The sequence below is a fragment of the Schistocerca serialis genome, chromosome 11 (genome assembly GCF_023864345.2).
Source record: "Schistocerca serialis cubense isolate TAMUIC-IGC-003099 chromosome 11, iqSchSeri2.2, whole genome shotgun sequence".
NCBI lineage: Eukaryota > Metazoa > Arthropoda > Insecta > Orthoptera > Acrididae > Schistocerca > Schistocerca serialis.
Window position 1 is genome coordinate 107,355,824 of NC_064648.1, and position 24,033 is coordinate 107,379,856.

The window sequence follows — 24,033 nt, forward strand, 5'->3', positions numbered from 1 at the left end:
GTCGTCACACTGGAAGTATTTGTGAGATCTGTAGGCTTGGATTTGCGATTTAGTTGATTTTACACAATGGCAGCGACAACAGATCAGGGCTCGGTTCTTGATACGTTGGTCTGTTGTGCGCAAGCATCTAGTTCTGCTGGACAGTGATGCGTAAAGAAGCCGGCAGAGAAGCGCCACGGTTTTAATAGTGGCGAGGGCAACTCTTTCAGACAGGGCCGTTGTAGCAGCCTGCTGGATGGTGCAAACCATTTCGAACATCGCCACGTGCTCAGAAGAGATTCGCACGACTTTATTCTTTCCCTCCCCCTCCCCCCCCCCCCAATCTCGACCGAACTGCCACGACCTCTCCGATCTCTCTGGATTATCACGACCACTTTCCCCTGAAGATAAAATGGCTCTGAGCATGATGGGGCTTAACATCTGAGGTCATCAGTCCCCTAGAAGTTAGAACTACTTAAACCTAACTAACCTAAGGACATCACACACATCCATGCCCCAGGCAGGATTCGTACCTACGACCGTAGCGGTCACACGGTTGCAGACTGAAGCGCCTAGAACCGTACGGCCACACCGGTCGGCCCCTGAAGATATCTTCAATGTCGGGCTTAAAGTTAGCTTCCAGACAAACGGCTAGTGGTCCACAACTCTGTAAGGTCTTGTCGCTGCTCATTCTTTAATATCTTGTAGCGGCTCGTGATGAATTGAAACATCAACTACAGCTCACACGTTTGTTCTCGGTGTCCATAACAGTTTCAGTCATCATTATAGACATGCTGCAGAGTGCAGCTCAGTCTAGCAACAGATGGGGTAAGAGTCCGCTTGTTTAGTAACTTGCTAACAATGCGTATTTCCTTTTAGGTGCCAGTATTATTCTTGTGAGTGCCTGCAGTAAATTATCGGCGACAGCCGAAATTTTGTAAAGGCCTTTCTTCTCAGTATTACAGTTCCTGGTTCTACTATACGGATATTTTTGTGATAACTTACTTCCTTATCTGTTGTAACCCTTTTCGACCACCTTAGTTTCTTAATTAGTCAGCTTACTACCAATGAAAACCCTGCAACTCGTTTCATGTCTGGTGCACGATAGATAGATGATCGAGTAAGAGATAAAGCCCAGTAACGAGAGTAAAATAATAAATTTAAAAAAATATAGTGATTCGAACAAATAGAGTTGTTTAGCAGACAGATGCGATAGCTGTGTTTCCTCAGTCCTACTACAGTTCATAGTATTAACATTTCTAAGGATAATATTAACAGTGTATCTGATAAAATTAACTGTTCAGTTACAAATCGAAATATTATTCGTCAAAGAAAATTAGTAAATACGAACAGTATCATGCCAGGATCATAGATGAGAAATGTAGAACACTACACAAGTTACAGTATTGACGAAACATTAGCTTGTCTGTAGCCGTTAAGTTGCAGAAACCATTCGCTATTTTTAAAACAAGCCTTGGACTGGGTCTCAAAAAAAACTACGTGTACACAATTTTAGAGCGTTTATAGAAGATAAGAAGGAACACTTTTTTATATGAGGCACGTGTCGCACACGTATGAAGGTCTTATCTGCACTGGCGTTCAGAGACGGTGTTCAAAGTGCTGTGGGATGGGCCCTGTTTTAGAGGTGTTGCGGGCCTCCTACGGGAGGGAGACGAGTTGTTCAGTGTACCAGACACTGGCAGACACCCCAGGTGAGGTGGTTGCCTGTTAGGCTGAGGCTGTAAACATTATTTGTGAGACACCCACTCGTTTCGAGTGTGTTGCACAATCATTAGCACCCAGCTGGCACTTGAGTAACGTCTCCAAAACATGACACCTGTGACATTTGTGTCACATAAAATTTGTTCTTTTTAATCTTCTCTAAACACTCCAAAATTTTGTCTACTTAGTCTTTTTTAGTCCCTGCATAATGAAGAAGTCAATAATACATCGAAATGAAGTAGTTAGCTTGTCATAGATCCAGACGGAGAGTTGCCGAGGAATCTAAACACTGACTTTGGAAAGAGCACCAGAGATTATCTTGCGTGGCATGCAAAATCACGCAAGAGCTAAAACTACAAATTCGGAAGGGTATTAGAATCTCATTCCTCGAACAACTGAACAGTTGTCAGCGCATAACCGTGAAGTGGCCGGGTCCCAGTATTAAACTTACCTACAATCTTGAAATCATCTTCGTAGACTGAATCGATGTACTCAGCTGTAGTGTACCAGGAGACACGATAAAGGGCGTACAGTTCGTCAGCGAGGCTGAACATTTGCGACGCCTCTGGCTGCCGCTCCTTGCACAGCGCACTGAAGTCGTCGTCAAAGGAGAGGCTCCACGGCTGATAGCGCAGCAGGCGTTCACTTAACAGCGGCAGCCTGTAGCACACAAGGTGCCAGGTTAAAAGTTAAAAACCAAGCATGTATAGTCTAGCAAGAACGTACAAGTATCGAAAAATGTGTGTGAAATTTTACGGGACTTAACTGCTAAGGCCATCAGTCCCTAAGCTTACACACTACTTAACCTACATTATCCTAAGGACACACACACGCACACACCCATGCCCGAGGGAGGGCTCGAACCTCCGCCGGGACCAGCCGCACAGCGCGACTGCAGCGCCCCTTGACCGCTCGGCTAATCCCGCGCGGCTAAAAGTATCCCGAGCGGATTTCCACTCACCAGTGGATTAGAAACTTCCTGATAGATGAGTTCTATGTACCAGACTGGGACAAAAACCTGGAACTTTTTCATTCTTTAAAGGATGCATAGTAACACAGCAAACAATCGCAAATCCATTGGTCTTTTTAGCATTTTAGCGCATCGAGATTTCATCTTTAGATTTCAGATCACTTGAGTGAGATACCGATTGTAACTATTTCTTGCAGATCATCCACTCCGTTCTGTGCTGCTATATCGTTTTAACTGGTTTCAGACACATCAAACAGCAGAGCTGCAGCGCTTGCCGCAGAATACCTCTTTTCTTTAAAGAAGAATTTCGTATGCATTGCAAGAGAGTGAACATGTGATATTTATGTTAAGGATATGAATGACTTGTTCAAATTTGTTATAGATGATTTTACACGATGACATGTGGACATGTCTGTCATGAGCTGAAGCAAAATCGTCCTCATTACCGCTTGAAAATGGCTCAAAAGGCCGAAACTGCAATTGTAAAACAATTTCTAAAGTCAAATATGACGTCCTTAAAAAAATAGACATCGAGCTGGACAGGCAGGAACCGAGAGCCGCCGTGGCAGCCTTACTTCCGCCAGTACCTCAGCCGCCGCCTTCCAGCCGTCACAGAAGCTCCCCTCCACGGCTGGCGGGACCAGCGCTCCCGGAAGGATGGGCACTGCAGTGACCAGAGGCCTCGGGAGTTGCTTCCTGGACGAATCCTCACTCTGCAGTGGAGAGTGCACGTAGCGGATCCGACACACGGCTCTGACCTGCCAGGGAGTTTCCTTTACGCTTTAGGTGATGTGACATCTGCGATAATTTTCCGTAAAGACTGTATGACACAGGAAGATGAGTTCAGTGGACAAACGTGAATGTACCGTCAAGCAGGTCCACTTATTCAGTCCCTTTCAGCTGATCCAACGGCTAAGGACAGCGCGATACGATGACTTAAACTATTTCAAATCCGTCTTTGCAAATACCAGACATGTGTTTTTATTTCACAATACGTGTTTTGTTTTACTCATTATCAGTTGTGGCATTTTTATAATGTTTCAGCTTACATCCGACAGTGTGCATCCCACCATCTCACACTGCTATGCTTGACGTGCGGAAGTACATGTTTGCTGACGTAATATTGCATAAAAATGTTTGCTTACTTGGCTCTGAAACATTCGCTCCGTCTCGCTTCGTGATTGGTTGGCGCGGGTCTCTAGTTTGGCAGTGAAAATTATCATACAGAAATTGTTGGCCGTAAAACTTTGTCCTAAGGTCAGTGTTCCGTACATCGATTCGATGCATATGTGTCAGGTACATGTTGTGATGAGAATGGAGCCCTCAGAATCGGGTATGAGACAATTTTTTTCCTGATTAATCTACAACTGCATTCCCTATAGCCCATCAACGATGGAAAGTTTCCATACTGCCAGATACAATGCAGGACAATCAGTACTCCCTGTACTCCTTGTAGTATGGTCCTTGGTTATCACTGTTACTTGACGACGACGTTGTCAATTAAAGCATGAAGCTGGATCATAATGAGTTCCGTGTGATGTCTGGGTCCCCAGTTTGACCGGAAAGCTGTCCCTCCCATAAGACAAGTGGTGCCATGGTGCTAAGGCTCGCAAATCATTTCCACGCTACGTACACCAGCACGCTGTTCTGCTTGGAGGTACAGTACCACACCGACTCCACTGACAAGCTGGGACTCAGAATCCGTGCTGTGATGAAACTCATCATTTCTACGCCACAGATGGAGGATGTACGTGCATACTGACAATGATCTGAATAAACATTATACGGAGATTTGGTTGGGGAAGAATTTCGGGAAAGGGCTGTTTTTAACGTAATGGAGCCTTCATTCCATAAGGCAGCGAAAGAACGGTTTTAAATGCAGCAAGGAAGTGAACAAACAATATCCACTGAAACAAGCTCTAAAGAAAATCTCGAAACTTCTGGACAGTTGCGAATGTACTACACTGCTATAATGATACAACACTGACTGCCATATTCAGTTTAGGAGCAAGTGCGTTGCAACACAAAGTGGCAAATCAACAGAGGACGCAATAAATACTCGCCACATGGAGCTGGAGTGTCGACAAGCGGGGCAGACCGATGCCACGGAAGGCAATCGTCGACAATTTGCGTGCAGAGAGAGGGTCAGTGTGCTATAGGCGGCTTTGGCCTGTAGTGCTGGAGCCATTACTGAAGGTACCATGCAAGTCCAGTAATGAAGTGGATTGGCGGAATTTAGAAATGACCGACTGTAAATGGCGATACGTGAACTACAGAAGAGACACGAAATGGTGCGCTGCCTGAACTAGGAGGGCGGTACCTAAGCTGCACCACTGCCGCTGGAGCTCTGTGACCCCCTCCCCTCTTGCATCACCGGTTTTCGACTTTGTACTGACATCCAACAGAAGGTAAACACGCTGGGTCGTATGAATAAACAAGACGAAGTTCTCTGGAGAAGATTCTCGGAGCAAAAGGACATCCTTTGAGAAAGCTCTTACGAGCAAAACATTCGAAGCCATAATCTCTGACGAGAGTGTTCCTTTTTCTCACTACCTCTGCTCCCTGCGGAGTTCTCGGTGTGTGTGGTCTGCCGTGTCCGGCACAGAAAGCACGCGCAGTGTCACGTGTCATTCAGCTCGCTCAAACGGGCGACATGTCTGGAACCGGCATCAGTGTGTTCAGGCAGAGTTGCACTACGTTTCATTTTGTTTATTTTATGTGTAGCAACAAATTATTGCCGGTCGCGGTGGTCTAGCGGTTCTAGGCGCTCAGTCTGGAACCGAGCGACCACTACGGTTGCAGGTTCGAATCCTGCCTCGGGCATGGATGTGTGTGATGTCCTTAGGTTAGTTAGGTTTAAGTAGTTTAAGTTCTAGGGGACTGATGATCATAGATGTTAAGTCCCATAGTGCTCAGAGCCATTAGCCAACAAATTATTGAGACAACTACGTACAGTTTACGAAAATGTACACTCCTGGAAATGGAAAAAAGAACACATTGACACCGGTGTGTCAGACCCACCATACTTGCTCCGGACACTGCGAGAGGGCTGTACAAGCAATGATCACACGCACGTCACAGCGGACACACCAGCAACCGCGGTGTTGGCCGTCGAATGGCGCTAGCTGCGCAGCATTTGTGCACCGCCGCCGTCAGTGTCAGCCAGTTTGCCGTGGCATACGGAGCTCCATCTCAGTCTTTAACACTGGTAGCATGCCGCGACAGCGTGGACGTGAACCGTATGTGCAGTTGACGGACTTTGAGCGAGGGCGTATAGTGGGCATGCGGGAGGCCGGGTGGACGTACCGCTGAATTGCTCAACACGTGGAGCGTGAGGTGTCCACAGTACATCGATATTGTCGCCAGTGGTCGGCGGAAGGTGCACGTGCCCGTCGACCTGGGACCGGACCGCAGCGACGCACGGATGCACGCCAAGACCGTAGGATCCTACGCAGTGCCGTAGGGGACCGCACCGCCACTTCCCAGCAAATATGGGACACTGTTGCTCCTGGGGTATCGGCGAGGACCATTCGCAACCGTCTCCATGAAGCTGGGCTACGGTCCCGCACACCGTTAGGCCGTCTTCCGCTCACGCCCCAACATCGTGCAGCCCGCCTCCAGTGGTGTCGCGACAGGCGTGAATGGAGGGACGAATGGAGACGTGTCGTCTTCAGCGATGAGAGTCGCTTCTGCCTTGGTGCTAATTATGGTCGTATGCGTGTTTGGCGCCGTGCAGGTGAGCGCCACAATCAGGACTGCATACGACCGAGGCACACAGGGCCAACACCGGGCATCATGGTGTGGGGAGCGATCTCCTACACTGGCCGTACACCACTGGTGATCGTCGAGGGGACACTGAATAGTGCACGGTACATCCAAACCGTCATCGAACCCATCGTTCTACCATTCCTAGACCGGCAAGGGAACTTGCTGTTCCAACAGGACAATGCACGTCCGCATGTATCCCGTGCCCCCCAACGTGCTCTAGAAGGTGTAAGTCAACTACCCTGGCCAGCAAGATCTCCGGATCTGTCCCCCATTGAGCATGTTTGGGACTGGATGAAGCGTCGTCTCACGCGGTCTGCACGTCCAGCACGAACGCTGGTCCAACTGAGGCGCCAGGTGGAAATGGCATGGCAAGCCGTTCCACAGGACTACATCCAGCATCTCTACGATCGTCTCCAAGGGAGAATAGCAGCCTGCATTGCTGCGAAAGGTGGATATACACTGTACTAGTGCCGACATTGTGCATGCTCTGTTGCCTGTGTCTATGTGCCTGTGGTTGTGTCAGTGTGATCATGTGATGTATCTGAGTCCAGGAATGTGTCAATAAAGTTTCCCCTTCCTGGGACAATGAATTCACGGTGTTCTTATTTCAATTTCCAGGAGTGTATTTACTTGCGATCTTACCGAATTTACAACATGTGGAAAACTTTTCAGTTATAGATGTTAGGTGAACACATTATGCGAACGAAATCTTAAAATTAAATGACACCAAATCGGAACTCTGTCACAGTTCTCCAACACGAGATAATTTTGGTTAAATACGGCGCACAACTGTCCGCTCGCGTGGCAAGCACGTAAGCGCCCCACCATGCGTTGCTTACGAGTAACAAGTCGCTAGGTGTGCAATAAACCAGTTATTAATTTTTCTGGTAAACCTACTTATTTCTAACATCACACTATATAAGACTTATGCTGTGAGAAGACATGAAGGTGAACGTCTCGAAACGTCAGCGACACGGTTGTTTGGTGTAGGCCTACAGCTAAATGTTCTGGTACGTCAGTCTGAAAACTTGGGTCTACTAAATAGCAATAAAAATGTTTCAATTTTCACTTCTTTTGAGAGGTAGTCCGCAGATAATGTTCTTATTGTCAAAGCGATACAAACTTCTACAGCTCCTCAATTTAGCACTTCGTTCGGCTATATATTTCTTTTTTTGCCTCCCAAGCAATATGAATTCTGCCATCATTGCCAAAAAGAAGGTAAAACTTAACTTACTCAGCCCGAAGAATGCTACAGATCTCGCATCAATATTTTCCGGTTGTGAGAAGCACCTCTAGTTTTGTTCACACGAAATCGGAGAACGTTCTTTGTTTTGAGCAACGTCCCTCACCCTTTTACTCGCGATGAGCACATTCTCGGCTGGAGTATATTCTCTGACTCGCTTTACTCATGTTAACCCCAAAATGTCCTCTCAATATTTCTAGTACGAAGTATATCCTCCGTTTTACTGACACGCCCCACTATACTTCGCCAGCACCTCAGCTCTCACCTGGACTCTCCCAGTGGTTCTTCGCCGATCATCTCCCACCCTTCGTCGTCGTCTTCATTGCTTCGCCACTCACAGAGAGCCGTAGTCTGGCAGCTCCTTCGCCACTGCCTGCGTCAAATGCTCCACCACCGTCGCCGCCACCTGCGCCACCGTCGACTCCCTCTCCAGCAGCGTCGCTGGCTCTGTCGCCAACACCGTCGCCAGCCCCAAACCGCGGCCCGCCCCATCGCCCCCACCACTGCCGGAGCCAGAAGTTCCAACCACATCCACCACCACTGTAGTTTCGTCACCGCCGTCGTAAACTCCTGTCAGTGACCTCATCTACACACAAATGGGGCCACCTATTACACCACAACCCTCATGCATGCACTCATAAGACCAAACAGATGAAATAGAATAGATAAAACCTCACGATTCCAAATGAAACCAAGCCAAAAATGATTTCACTAAATTTACGGACATGAAACCAATAATTCCTCTCAACTATCGTCCTTTGTGTCTACATCTACATACACAATCCGCAAGCCACCGTGCAGTGCGTGGCGGAGGGTACCCTGTTCCACAGCTAGTCGTTTCCTTTCCTGTTCCGCTCGCTGACAGAGCGAGGGACAGACGCCTGTCTATATGCCTCCTTAGGAGCCGTAATTCCTCGTATCTTGTCTTCGTGGTCCCTACCAGAAATGTATGCTGGCGTCATTAGGATCTTTCTGCAGCCAGGTTCTCTACACTGCTAACTCGCAACTACAAGCTCTCGCGACTCGCTACGTACAACAACTTTCTCGCAACTGAACTCTCGCGCGGTCAAGCGCAGACTAGCAACGATAAATAACTGTCTGGTCAGAGATTCTGTTGCCTCACAATCGCTGCTACTGAATACATACGCGTTTCAATCTCTACAAATCTTTCTGTCCTCATTTGCGCGTTCTCTTTTGAACCGAGAATGTAACAGCATTTCGTTCCTCAGCATTTTAGGAATTATGTTATTAAAGCACGATGAGTCTTTTCCGCCCTTGATCCACTTAGTAGGCGCATACGTTTCCGGATCACGATTTACAGTCTCTTTAAACTTTAGCCATAATTCCTCTATGGCCATAATTCTGGAATTAAATGATTGTATTTTATTGTCTACGTGAGACGCTGACAACTGCATATCAACTCTCCTAGCGTTCTCGACTGATTTACTGACTTTCGTAACCATAGTTGTTATGATAACATCATGATCACTAATCCCCATCACTATGCTGACGCCATCGATAAGGTCCTGCCTGTTTGTGCTGGCTGACGAACTAGCTGCTCAACGCAGTTTTCGGAAAATGTGTTCAAGAGTCCTTCACAAGACTGTCTGTCTGCACGACCTGCAGTGAATCCATAGACGTCCCAGTCTATACTCGGTAGGTTAAGGTCACCGCCAGCTAGTGTCGCGTGATCTGGATATTTATGCAATGCTGACTATTTATCTTCTTTGAATGGCTCCACATCTGTCCCAGCGGAGTCGGGTGGGTGGTAAAAACAGCCAACAACTAATATGGTTTCACCTAGTCCTGTTATGTGCGACCACGTAACCTCACTATTACACTCAAATTCAACCTCAGTAAAGAGTATATTTTTGGTCAACTGCAATGAACACTTCCCCTCATACGGCGTCGAATATGTCTGTCCGATAAACATTCCAAGACTCGCTAAATATCTCAGAGTTTTTTTACTTAGGGTCTTAGCCAGCTCTCAATTCAAGAATAATTTGAGGCTGAGAACGTTCATGGAGGAGAGTAAATTTGGGAACTATGTCACAAATACTTCGACAGCTGACTGATAAAAGTTTCAGAGTCGAACTGACTTTACTCTGAAAGCTATCTGATTTCCCTAAATGTGTACCAACTGGCGAGTGTTCATGAGAGTACCTCAAACTACTGGCTAGCCTGAAACCCCCCATGTGCACTCCACAAGTACTCTGCTATCCGATCAGCTGCTTCCTTTGTGTAGTGCACCCCTGTCTTGAAATCTACCCATCTCCGATTTTCAGTTCACCTTCCCAACCGCTGTTACCTTTATTCCCACTGCCTGACACAATGTCGATAGTTTTATCCCGTCACACTATCTGCATGTGTTCGTACACAGTGAACCGGTAACCCACTCACAGTTCTGATGACAGATGTGGAGTAGCAAACCAAAAATCCCCACACTATAAACATTGTGGAGTAACAATACCGTTCCTCAAAAACAGCTCCAGTAGGCTACAAATCATGTTCAATCATCCTCCATAATACTTTATCCTGAGTGTGTATTTTACCACCCTGACCGTGATCCGTCCTACTGCCTGTCTCTGTCATCATCCTATAGCACATAATTTCGTTCCTCACACTAACCACTGCCTCTCCACAGCTGTTTACCCACATCAGTTCCCATGATGAACTTATTTGTGGATGTCGGTTGATCACCTTCGTTTCAGAAGACCTAGTCCATTTCCCAGACACACTCATCCCAAAGTGACTCCCCTAGCGACCTCTTCAGATATAACTGCAGAAGTCTTTCATCCTATTGATAGTAATCACGACTGAGTCTAATTGTCCATCCTAATCCACGTCTTCCGCCTCCATATCTACCCCACAATAAGCCACATAAAAGAATCCAACAACACCGCCACAAGACCTGGGGTGCCTGCTGGGAGCTTGCCCATTCCCACACAGGAAGCCACCTGGTTACCCTCCATAGTGACAACATATCTCCTACAATACTCCATTCCACGGCCCCATATGATAACCACTCGAGAGACTATTCCGCTTTCCTCCCGCTCGCAACCTCCAGTATTTACGCTCTATGCTACGGACTGATTTAAACACACCAACGACAGGACAAAATACAAGAACGATGGTCATCCGCTTCCTGCCCTCATCGCTGCTTGGATTTTTCCTCCATCTATTGAGATGAACATGACTTGTGGCCTCTTTTCCTCACCGACTGGATGCCATTATCTGGACTAGAGTCGCTACTGCATGGTATTACCGTACTTTCTCCCGGAGTGTTTTTTTTTTCTTGTTTTGTCCCGAATAGGACGAGGACACGCTCACTTATCGTGTCAGGTTCCACATCATTGTTTCCACAAATTATGAAAACTTCAGAAGTGTCTGTAACCATCAATACTTTCTCTAGTAAATGCAGTAACATCGTTTATTGTGTCAGTTTTCTCCGCTGGTCTGTTACGTAATACGTGGCACATTTTAAGACACAATACGAATCAAAAAATCGAAGGCTAAACGGAGACAAAAACCTTTGTAAATCACGAGTTTCTTTAACCATGTCCTTCACTACTGTCTATTAGTGCTAGTTCTTTACTCCATTTTGAATTAAATGATCCCTGTGTTTTCTATAACTTTAATGAATACTTCCATGGATAAAAGTGAGATAAACTCCAATAAACCATAGTGAGTACGACAGACATTTGAGTGTACAATGGTTTATACCTGAGTGTAGAGTCCCATGGCCCGTCCTTGTCTTCTTCCACCTCGTAGTGCTCCACCTGTTTGCTGGCTAATTGCATGTCATGTACCCATCCGGTTAATTTCGTGCGCAGCATGTCTTTCACACGTTCCATGTCCTTAATCCAACCGTGGAGTTGCTGATCACTTGCGTGGTTACCCTGAGACACACAGAAAATAGTTCAAATTACTTTCATAACATCCACAAGCAGCAGCCTGTCTTAGTATACAGTTACATGTAGCACTATTACATGACACTGAAATTACTGCCAGCGCATGAGTGTAGTACATTCAGTTTTGTACAGGCATAAAAACATTAATTCACAGCAGATGCCTAGTGGGGTTTTATTAAATAAATACATTTCTCAAACTGTGACATCAGATAGGAGAGGTGCAGACATTTCTTGGTAGTTGACATTACAGACGTCTGAATGTATGAGTGTATACTCCCGTGCCGATGTATCCAACTGAAACGTTCTGGAGCTGCCAGCAGCGTCCAGTTCCTACGTGTAAAGCCACATGGCGTGGCTGGAACTCTGAGGAGATTCTATTCAAACTTTTGAACGGTTTTCGAAAATAGAATGGCCAGACTGTTGACAAATCTGTCAAAATCCTACGCTGTGAGAAACCTGAACACATGTTATGACCTTCTACAAACGCAATGATAGACAGCTGCCGCTCCATATCTGAAACATTATCTGAGTTAATTGTGCACACACGAAATGTCAGTTTGACTCAAAATGTTGTAGTGTTTGTCTGTTGCCTGGCTGATCGCTTTTGCCGAAAATTTGCGTTTGTAGCTCGTCATCTAACACGATGTCGTCTGTATCTGAAAACGCCTCGAATATTGCAGATTTGAAGGAATGTATTGACTGTCCGAGTGTTAAGATCATTTTTTCTGGACCATTTTCGGGTACGAAGTTCACATTTCTGTCACGTATTAAGGTCTATGCTCCTTTGACGTTGTACAAATTGTAGGCTTCTAAGTCACTGCAATAAAGATATGGCCATTTAAATTACATATTTTCATACTTGAAAAATCACTCACAAAAATCTACAAGGTGCTCCCTGTTGATTTAGAATCATGACATTTAGGAAGAAGCCAGATTTCACAGTGCAAATAAATGAAAAAAATCTTAAAATCCATAATTGGTAACTATATAACTCTAGAAAATACTTTTCGTATTATTTTTTATCAGTCTGTCTATTTGTCTGTCCATCTGTTAGGAATCTTTTTCTCTGGATACGTTCTGGGTATCATGTTCAAATTATGTCACATACAAAGGTGTATCGACCCTTGGCGGCGTAAAAACTGTAAACTTATAACTCACTCCAGTCAATAGATGCGGCCGTTTATGTCTCGTGTTTTGATAATCGAAAACTCACTCATCGAAACCTATAGGGTGCTCTCCATTGACTTGGAATCATGAGATTTGGCAACAACTAAGTTTTCCGGTACAAGTAATGCAAAAAATCTGAAACTTGTTAACTTTTAATTATATCACATAAAAATGTCGTTTTCGATTTGGACATACATTGTATTCATCACCTGTTGAAGGTATAACATACGAACATTACTGCATCCAAACATAAAATTTATGTTGTATTTCTGATTTAGTACGTTATCGGAAATGTGTTATTAAATCTTCGCTCCCTACATACATAAACTAAAGTCCTCTGCTTGCTTGTTCTTGTTTGTTTGGGCTGGGCTGAGGAAATAACGTAGAATTTCTGAACCGATCTTGGTATTCCTGGGACCAGTATCTTGCCAGAACCGATCTTGGTATTCCTGGGACCAGTATCTTGCCAGTAAAGTTACAGAGTCTCGATAACAGGCAAAAATCATTGGGAATCTCGATTCCCGGGATGGGGAGTCTGCACAGAACCCTTAGTGCGTGAGTCCCTCTCGCATTTGCCCATTCTGTTTTCCTTTCTTCTATGTACCCTAGCATCACCCAGTATGTTGTTCTGGAAGGTGAGTGCCCACCACAGACATGGGTGCCGTCGGGAGAGTCTGAGAGAAGTGGGACAGAACTGCTCTTGTTCTCTGTACGTGGCGTTCCCAATCCTTTTGGGTCACACTGAAACTGGTGACAGTGGTTCCACAATAGATTATATTGAGATAGGGAACCAATACTCGAAAGTGCATATTTATTATGTTAAGGACATACACAGCATACACCACCTAACAACAATGTAGCTCACAGCAGTTCTTCAAAGCAACGACTGTCAGTCTGAATGAACGCATGTATTGCAATGATGCCTGCAGCTCTTCACACTCTTGCAAAGATCTCGGGTGTCCGTTGTGCACTCGAACAGTAGCAGCTGATAAACAGTGTACACACCTGACCACCAAACGGACCTACTGTACGCAACTAGGCTCGTAGCACTCAAGCATCGCAGTGGCGCATTAACCTGTGCCGCAAGCACACCACTGACCCTGCTGTCAGCTGTCCATTGCATCAGATAGCTTGTGTCGTGTTCATGGTGAGGTGTGTTGCTGTGTACAGTGCACAATGAGTAATCAAAGATGAAATGTGCAAGCACTGGGACGATCGGATTTTGAGCCCTATGTCTGCTTGTGTCAATCCAGTATCGTTGACAGCGCTGTACTGTCCAATTTCATACAGTTTGTATTGTTTGTGGATGAGGCCTCATTCATCCGTGATGTTGTTTTCAAAAGCCAAACAGGCAGATCTAGAATGAGGACAACACCCACGCCACCCATATCGGAGGCCAACAGCAAAGATTCTCAGTCAACGTATTTTAGGGCATTATCCAAGATCATCCCACTTTGATGTTAATGTTTGCAAGCACCAAGCACCTGAAGAATACTCACACTCATTGTAGGACTGGAAAGGGGGGGTCCTCTCTGATGGCCATTGCGATCGCTGGATCTTACAACCCTAGACCTCATTCTCTGAGGTTATGCCAAGATGTAGGTGTACGAAACACCTGTAGATACAGCTGAACACCTGCTGGCCAGGGTCCAAGCTGCCTGCCTCCTGGTACAACATTGTTGCTCACGGGCGAGGCCTCCACGACGAGTGCGGCCACTTCATGTTTAAAGATGATTAAAGGTGTAGCTGTTGTCACACGCATCGACTCAGTCTGTGTTTCGACAAGTTTCTACACAGTTGTCACTTCTGCCCAGCTGCTCAGAACAATAAAGTGTGACATGTCTTGGAAGACACTAGCGTGATTGACTCGATTCCACTATCGCAGTAGCCGCCACGATACAGGAATGACCTATGAGGATATGTTGACATCACTCCGAAACTGTGATCAGAGAGAGAGCGTCATGCACGTCAAAGGTCGTGAGGTGGTGGTATGAATGTGGGATATTTTCAAGAACACTGCCATCCTGAATTTGGAATCATTCAACTGTATGTCAGTCAGACACCTTAAGCAAGTGTATGGTGCTGGAGAGAAAAATGGTTCTACTTGTGTTGTAGATATGTGCAAATATTATTTTCTTAATAAAAATTTGCTGTGTACAGTGCACAATGAGCTCATTTTTTACAGTTCTTTTGTCAGCTATGTTTATTTACCAGGTGACATCTACACTCTTTTTGGAGAACTGTCGAGATGATTTCCCAAGTTTCTGCAATGTGTCACTCAAAACGTAGCCGATCAGCAGCTACTTGCAGCCAGCATATTCCATTTCGTGCGTTTCTGTCACAGCACAATCCCACTCGTTTAATATGTGGAAGTTCTTCTTCTTATGAGAAATAAACCCGTTCGTGCTGCCTTGCGTCCACGCTTGGTAAGTAGTGAGAGTAGTAGCAAGTTGAGAGAGGCATGTTCAAATGTGTACCAACACGCTGGGCACTGTCGCAATGCGCTATGTGTAAGTAGTGTTAGTGGTGAGAGAAGAAGCGTGATGGATTGCGACTTGAATTGCTGATCAGCGCACGCTGCGTGGCTGAAGGGGTTTGTAAACAGCCCTGCGGAGGGCGACCCGAGTCTTGCTCTCTCTCCGACTGCCAGCCAGCCCTGATATCGGAGTCAAGCGCTCGTGCGGTATCCGTGACGACGATGGTGACTGCAGTCATGGCCACGCACGTTGGATAACAATGATGACGCCGCACTGTTGTCACTGTTTACCGACGACGGTGTGATGTCATTCATCATGGTCACCTTGGCTGAGGATGAAAGCAAGTATACATATTTTCTATAGTGTTTTGTTTATACACTACTGGCCATTAAAATTGCTACACCACGAAGATGACGTGCTACAGACGCGAAATTTAACCGACAGGAAGAAGATGCTGTGATATGCAAATGATTAGCTTTTCAGAGCATTCACAGAATGTTGGCGCCGGTGGCGACACCTACAACGTGCTGACATGAGGAAAGTTTCCAACCGATTTCTCATACACAAACAGCAGTTGACCGGCGTTGCCTGGTGAAATGTTGTTATGATGCCTCGTGTAAGGAGGAGAAATGCGCACCATCGCGTTTCCGACTTTGATAACGGTCCGATTGTAGCCTATCGCGATTGCGGTTTATCGTATCGCGACATTGCTGCTCGCGTTGGTCGAGATCCAAGGACTGTTAGCAGAATATGGAATCGGTGGGTTCAGGAAGGTAATACGGAACGACGTGCTGTATCCCAACGGCCTCGTATCACTAGCAGTCGAGATGACAGGCATCTTATCCGCATGGCTGTAATGGATCGTGCAGCCATGTCCAGATGGGGACGTTTGCAAGACAACAATCATCTGCACGAACAGTTCGATGACGTTTGCAGCAGCATGGACTATCAGCTCTGAGACCGTGGCTGCGGTTACCCTTGACGCTGCATCACAGACAGGAGCGCCTGATATGGTGTACTCAACGACGAACCTGGGTGCACGAATGACAAAACGTCATTTTTTCGGATGAATCCAGGCTCTGTTTACAGCATTGCGATGGTCGCATCCGTGTTTGGCGACATCACGGTGAACGCACATTGGAAGCGTGTATTCGTCATCGCCATACTGGCGTATCACCCGGCGTGATGGTATGGGGTGCCATTGGTTACACGTCTCGGTCACCTCTTTTTCGCAATGACGGCACTTTGAACAGTGGACGTTACATTTCAGATGTGTTACGACCCGTGGCTCTACCTTCATTCGATCCCTGCGAAATCCTACATTTCAGCAGGACAATTACTGACCGCATGTTGCAGGTCCTGTACGGGCCTTTCTGGATACAGAAAATGTTCGACTGCTGCCCTGGCCAGCACATTCTCCAGATCTCTCACCAATTGAAAACGTCTACTCAATGGTGGCCGAGCAACTGGCTCGTCACAATACGCCAGTCACTACTCTTGATGAACTGTGGTATCGTGTTGAGGCTGCATGGGCAGCTGTACCTGTACACGCCATCAAAGCTCTATTTGACTCAATGCCCAGACGTATCAAGGCCGTTATTACGGCCAGAGGTGGTTGTTCTGGGTACTGATTTCTCAGGATGTACGCACCGAAATTCCATGAAAATGTAATCACTGTCAGTTCTAGAATAATATATTTGTCCAATGAATTCCCGTTTATCATCTGCATTTCTTCTTGGTGTAGCAATTTTAATGGCTAGTAGTGTAAGTGAGTCTTATGGGTTCTACTTCTTCTTTCCTAGCTGTGAGCAGGCGTTACTCGCTGTGGGATCTGAACCCAGCAGCTGATAATGATGATGACGGTGATGATGATCTCTGGGGAACGACTTCGATTGTTCAGACGCAGATATCGATTATTCTACAGTATAAAATGTTTTGTTTGTTATTTTTCAGATGCTCTAGTTTGTAGATGTTCTCAATGCGAATATCGGTGTTTTGACACGACCACCAGCTACTAGTTCTTTAGCACCTGTGTTTTCGTTTGGGTTTGTCCATATTCTTTCAGACACCTTCCCCTGCCGACGTCATACAGCTCCTCTAGTACCCATGCTGGATATGCCCTTAATGACAAACATGCCCACTGATGATGAGTTGCTGGAAGTGTATTCCAGTAATGATCATAACAACAGTTTTACTTGTAAGTACTCAGAATTTATTATAATTATTATACGAATACGGATTTTTATTTCTCCTTCCTTATATACTTATCAACTGCGTCTCTTTCTCCTTCTCGTGTGCAGAGTTATTAGGAGTTCGATGTGTTGTTGAGGGGAAGAGCATTGTCCAAGTTAGGGGGAGAGCTGTCGTGACATCATGGGGTGAGTCGATACCAGAGTGGTCATACTGAGTCACTTTTCTGAGATGCAGGAAAGGGAGTCCTGTAAGACACTCAGCTGTATGCTCTGCCTTGATTTATGTTCATAAGATTTTGATCGACTTATTGTGGGGTCCAGTCACATCTCTCTTCAAACGTATATACTGCTAACAAAAAGCATGTCCTAATGCCCAGAACCATGACGACAGGAATTTAAATTGATTTCCATGGTTGCTTCTCACGAATGATAGAAATTAACCAAAAAATACAGGGCATACAGATACACAACAAACACCAGATGTCCACTGACGTTCTAATTTCTCGTTTATGGCCGAATGTAGGAAAGCCATAAGAAGAAGACAAACATTGACACGCTGTATGGCACATCGACAAAGAAGTCGAGCGTAAATTAGGTGGTCCCCTCTTCATGTCCATATTAGCAGAGAAACATCCAAAAAGTGTAGACCTGCTGCTAATCTCTGAAGACGATAAGTAACACAACGTTGGGATAAAATGCGTGTCCCACCTACGTTCTTCTGAAATGAAAACAAAAAAGATGCACGATTTTTTGCTGTAGATGTATCAAGTCGTTTACCAAGAGCATGTATTTTGAAAGACACCTGATTGACTGCTTCAGCCAGGAAACAATAGGTGTGGAAATGCTTATCAAGGATAAACGGTTCTCGAAGTTTAAGAATGGTTCAAATGGCTCTGAGCACTATGGGACGCAACTGCTGTGGTTATCAGTCCCCTAGAACTTAGAACTACTTAAACCTAACTAACCTAAGGACATCACACACATCCACGCTCGAGGCAGGATTCGAACCTGCGACCGTAGCAGTCCCACGGTTCCGGACTGCGCGCCAAGAACCGCGAGACCACCGCGGCCGGCGAAGTTTAAGAATGCCTCTCACCAACACTTCTGTCCCTTTGTCGTTTACCGAGCGAGGTGGCGCAGTGGTTAGCACACTGGACTCGCATTCGGGAGGACGACGGTTCAATCCCGTCTCCAGCCATCCTGATTTAGGTTTTCCGTGATTTCCCTAAATCGTTTCAGGCAAATGCCGGGATGGCTCCTTTGAAAGGGCCCGGCCGATTTCCTTCCCAATCCTTCCCTATCCCGAGCTTGCGCTCCGTCTCTAATGACCTCGTTGTCGACGGGACGTTAAACACTAACCACCACTACCTTTGTCGTTTACGTCGATTTAGAGCGCCTCCTAGCTCCTGTGGTACAGTGTGAACGTGGTGCCTCTGCCTCCCATATCACTGCCACAAAATGATGCATATGATATGTGGCTACCCATCAAGTTCTGTGCACTAAAATTAAAATCTTATGTCAAGGGAATAGTGCGAGATGGCTGCTCACTGAGCTTGAAAGTCTTGTACGGGATGTTTATAACATTTATAGTGAAAACGTCCTCATGACCAACGTGAAGGAGAATGATGCACTGTACAAGCAGGCAGCTGATGGTTATATCTGCGGACTGTGACTGGACAGAGGTGAGGAAGCTCCCTGTAGAGACTGTTGCCATGTAACGGTAGAGTGCAGGTGACAACCCATGTATCTTTAAGTACTAACTGCCACAGTACACAGCCATCTTTTCCACAATTCCACTGAGCATGATGCCCACTTTCTAGTTCAACACTTTGACGAGTCTGAGTTGAAGGATGATAAGATCAGTGTCATTGCTGACACCGTTGACAAATACATGCCGCTTCAAAGAGGATCACACAACTTCCTGGATTCACAACGCTTCATGCTCACGTCTCTTTAGAAATTTGCTGAACCAACGCGTCCTGAAGATATTCTTAGCAAAGGGAGCCACTTATCTCGATGATGTAGAGTTTCAAGAGTTTCAACTTGTGACGGAGAAGGGGTCTTTCCATACGAATATCTGGATTCTCTAGTAAACTAAGAGGCATTTCCATAATGAATGGAAAGAACGGGCACTTGGTGAATGAACAGCAGGACTTCGGCATCTCTGATTTATCAGAACATATAAAATGGTGAACACCAATGTACATCTGACCGCCAACATCTTCGAGAAGTTTTGTAGTCTATGGCTGAGATTTCGTGGGATGCCATGTTAAGAAAGACACAAGCCAGCAGCGAATTCTTGACCAACGTTGAGATGCATGTCTTCCTGGAACATGCGGTCCACGAGTGACTTTGCCAATGTGTGCGTAGGTATGCCAAGGCAAATAACTTGCAAATAATGGAGGGGGAGTATAGGTTTTCTGACGATTTCAGTTTCATCCTGTACCTGGATGTAAACTGTCTCTAAAGGCAAACCGTGCAACAAAGTCTCCCTTTTCAAGGGCTCTCATCGATGTCCAAAGGGGAAATGACCAGACTGAGGAAAGAGATCAAATATGTGGCTGCTGATGCTGTTGAGGGATATGTCCTAGAGGTAGAGCTGGACTATCCCACAAGTCTGCATGACAAACACGGTGATTTGCACAGCCTGAAAGACTTTCACGTTCAGGGACTTCCACAGGTGTCTCCTCTAGGGCATTGGCGCTGCACCACAAATGCTTATCAGGAGACCTTTCGATTGAGGTTATACTGAGGTATATACTGCAATTCCAGCTGGAAGCAGGGGTGTCCTATGACGATCACAAGTGGTTCATCGGGGTGCATAGGTGTGGAAATCTGCTGCACCCAGACTATTTACTGATGTGTCTGGGTGGGTTTATTTGTTGGTAAAAAGGTGTTCCACTTTACTGGGTGTGTGTGGAATAGTTTGATGAACTGTTTGTCACAGTTTTTACTGCATGTTTGAGATTATGAATGTTTCATTGCACACTGCGTGCATCCATGTGTGTGTGCGCGCGTGTGTGTGTGTGTGTGTGTGTGTGTGTGTGTGTGTGTGTGAATTGTTTTTGAGCTGCCATTGCTGTTGCTGTTCTATGTATGTACACACTGAAACCTTCTCTCTTTCTCTCTGAGTTACTAATAAGTGTTTAATAGACATTGGAAATTAAAAAATTACCTTATTCACAAAAGAATGTGTATATTGTAATGAATCAATTACGAAATAACAAAACTGTTACGTATATCACAAATGCGAGAAAAAATGGAAATTAAAAAGCTTTCAGTTGTTTTCACAATACAGTTGTTCTTCTTTTTCATATTTTTTGCATGAAATACCTCCTTTATCAGTTTTATATTGATGGCAGGTGCCAGAGAAAAAAGAAATCCTTTTCGAAAAAATATTTTTTAAATTTACATACATACATACATGGCCGACCGGTTCTAGACGGGATCGCGATTTATCGCCTCCAATTCGTATTTGCGTAAGTAGAGCTTTGCGGATGTGCGTCAGGAATACTGCACGCGTTTACGTGTGTGTGTGTGTGTGTGGGACGTGCGTCACGTCCTCGCTGTGACAGCGTGCGGTTCGCGGTCAGCGGACAGCTAACATCCCGTTAGCGGTCTGAGCCGCTTCCCACTTCCGACAGCCCGGCTGTGGGCGTCACAACAACACAGGGCGAGGGAGGCCAGCGGGGGACACGGGCCGAGTCCACACAGTAGGGGGCCCGGCGTACGGACCGACCCAAAATCACTGTAGTGGTGACACGTGGCTGCAGTCGACTCTTACCGATACGTCGATAAGCAGTACAGAAAACGAAAAATAAAATTCAGAATTTCCCTCGTTGTGCAGGAGCAGTGAATTGGAAGGTGGTGCACACTTTTGAATCGGCACCTTCCAATACGTTGAATCGGTCGTCCTTGCGATGGGGCCACTGCGCTTTCTGCCATCTAGACCTAATCTATGCCGGCTGGTGTGGCCGAGCGGTACTAAACACTTCAGTCTGGAACCGCGCGACTGCTACGGTCGCAGGTTCGAATCCTGCCTCTGGCATCGATGTGTGTGATGTACTTAGGTTAGTTAGGTTTAAGTAGTTCTAAGTTCTAGGGGACTGATGACCTCAGAAGTTAGGTCCCATAGTGCTCAGAGACATTTGAACTATTCTGACTATACATACATACATACATATTTGTACACAGTATTATGTGAGAGCCCAGTTACCAGGGGCACAGGGTCAAAATCGTAAGCTGCGTCGTTACCTGGGCCACAGCACGCTCTGCAGGGCTGTAGTGAAGAACCACGAGAGGAATTATCTCGAATACGAATACCTCAAGACTGCTGCAACTGTCTGAAGACTTAAGTTTCATTCAGAAAGCAAAGTGTGTCTTTAAATCGAAACTATCTGTACCACATTGGTTTCACGGAATAACTTTTCGCAATTACAGTTTTCCTAAGCAGGTGCAGTGTATGATCAACGAAGCGTAGCTGCACCGCGAAAGTAATAAAGAAGTCGTCCTTTAAACATTCTCGGAAGCTGTGAGGTACTAACTCTACAAAATATTGGATACGTATCAGGTAAATTGCCTTTGCTGCAGTGAAATGCATGGATGATGGTATCGAAAACAAGATGCAATGACAGGACGGCAGAAACCATTCTTAAATATGGAACCCGCAACTATCAATCTTTGAAATTATCATCCAGAAAACATCCGTAATATTTATAGGAAAAAGATTTAATGTACCCAGAGCCTTTTCAGTTCACTAAAGCAGGTATCGCCTAATTCTCTTCTCAAAGGATCCAAAATCAGGCTCACACGATTCTTTCGGGACTGGCACGTTGCTACATACGCCACAAAAAGCTACACAAAGACACAGATCATAGTGCGTCCTTTTGCTTTCCATGTATACTACTGTCACAATCCAAACAGTCATAATGCACAGTGGCCATTCTATGTGTTAAGGTTGGGTGGTTTGGGGAAGGAGACCAGACAGCGAGGTCATCGGTCTCATCGGATTAGGGAAGGATGGGGAAGGAAGTCGGCCGTGCCCTAAATCAGAATGGCCGGACACGGGATTGAACCGTCGTCCTCCCGAATGCGAGTCCAGTGTATGTGTTAAGACCACATAGCTTTTATTCTCGGTAGTGCGAAAATCACTGGTGGTAGTGTTCATAAATCATAGACAGAGAATTCAGACTCGATAATGGTTCGAGTTAGGCCACGAGACACGTGCAGAAAGGCTAACGACTGAGATGAATGCTCTCATAAAGCAGCATCCGGTTTCAGGTTAGTCCGACAGAGATTTTCATTGGCCTTGACATAGTCATAAAATGTTCTGGTTGTGACTGTAGTATCGCAGTGCCTTTAACAAAGCCACTCGCAGACGCAACACACGCTAACTGGTGGACCTCAACTGCAGGTTTTCGTTATTGACGCGCGTCCTCTGTGGCTGCGGCGGCTGGGGCATTGCCGTGCTGGCTGGCAGTGGTGAGCACAGGGGGCCACCAATGGCGTAGAGCCACAAGTGTCAGCTGCGCTATCGTCTTGTCATGGAGTCCTGGGAAATGGTCACGTGAATGTTAAGGTGGGAAGACGTTGAACAGTTGTGTCGAAATGTATGAATTATGTGGTATGTATACAGGTTCATTACGAGATTTGAAGTTGACGAACCTCCATGTTGAGCAGAAGTAATTTTATAGGCCTTCCATATGGAGTAGAGATTCTTAGGAAGAGAAGATGCTGATGGGGACTTGAAATGCCACACTGAGACTCTAGACCACTCTCCACTAAATATGAAGCTAACATGCTTCAGCTTGTAAAGCAGGATTGGATGCAAAGTTATCTGAATCTGTTAAAGAAGTAGCTAGCAAATACGAAAAAAGAAAGATACAGACGATTTTCTTCGATCTCTAACCATTCCGAGCTTAGCCTCCCTGTATCATAGCCCCAAAAGGCTCACAGAAGTAGAGGTTGGTTCAGAATTTTTCCAGATGGTTAGTATTAGAACTGGAGAGCCAAAGATAGCTACAGTGTGAAGAAGGTATACTGGGAAACACTCTCCAAGAACTGACCAGGTGGTGTGTGTCATTTTCTCACCCCCTGTACGTATAATACAGTTTATAAGAGGAGGAAAAAACTCCACTTACCATTCGTTCGAATGCGAGGGGAACCAACAGCTGCGAGGCGTGCGTCGCACCGAATGAGAGCAGCTGCGCCAAGTCCCACCAGTAGCTGGAGAGGCGTTCCCGGTAAACAGCCGCCTGGGCCTGCAGTTCTGCACAAGACGGGAGACGATGGACTGGTGAACAAGCCAGTGGATCAGATTTCTGTAGAAGCACAGCTTTCACTTTCTGCCCCCACACAGTGTATGCAGGTAGCATTTACCTTTTGAAACTAGATCAATATACAATGTCAGTAATCATATGAGTTACAGCACGGACATCTTGACCGGACGTTGCAAAGCTCATATTCCAGTGACAAATTTAAAAAGCACATCTGGCAAAGAGAGAGGAGTACCATCACCTAACGTAAATCCAGTCATAAAAATTCTTGATACATTGCCTAAGGGTAGAAGTATCAAAATATCTGAAGAAGTGGAAATATACAACTA

The 24,033-nt window shown here is 45.8% G+C and overlaps 1 protein-coding gene across 1 annotated transcript in view; it reads right to left on the minus strand.

Moving 5' to 3' along the window:
• Positions 1 to 23,803, minus strand: part of LOC126426499 (uncharacterized) — a 40,507-nt gene extending 16,704 nt beyond the window's left edge. The window contains exons 1-3 of the mRNA XM_050088406.1: positions 23,570 to 23,803; positions 11,406 to 11,581; positions 2,153 to 2,361 (exon numbers count right to left, since the gene is read on the minus strand). Of these exons, the coding sequence (XP_049944363.1) occupies positions 2,153 to 2,361; positions 11,406 to 11,581; positions 23,570 to 23,803 (619 nt within the window). The remainder of the gene's footprint in view (positions 1 to 2,152; positions 2,362 to 11,405; positions 11,582 to 23,569) is intronic.
• Between the last annotated feature and the right edge of the window lie 230 nt (positions 23,804 to 24,033).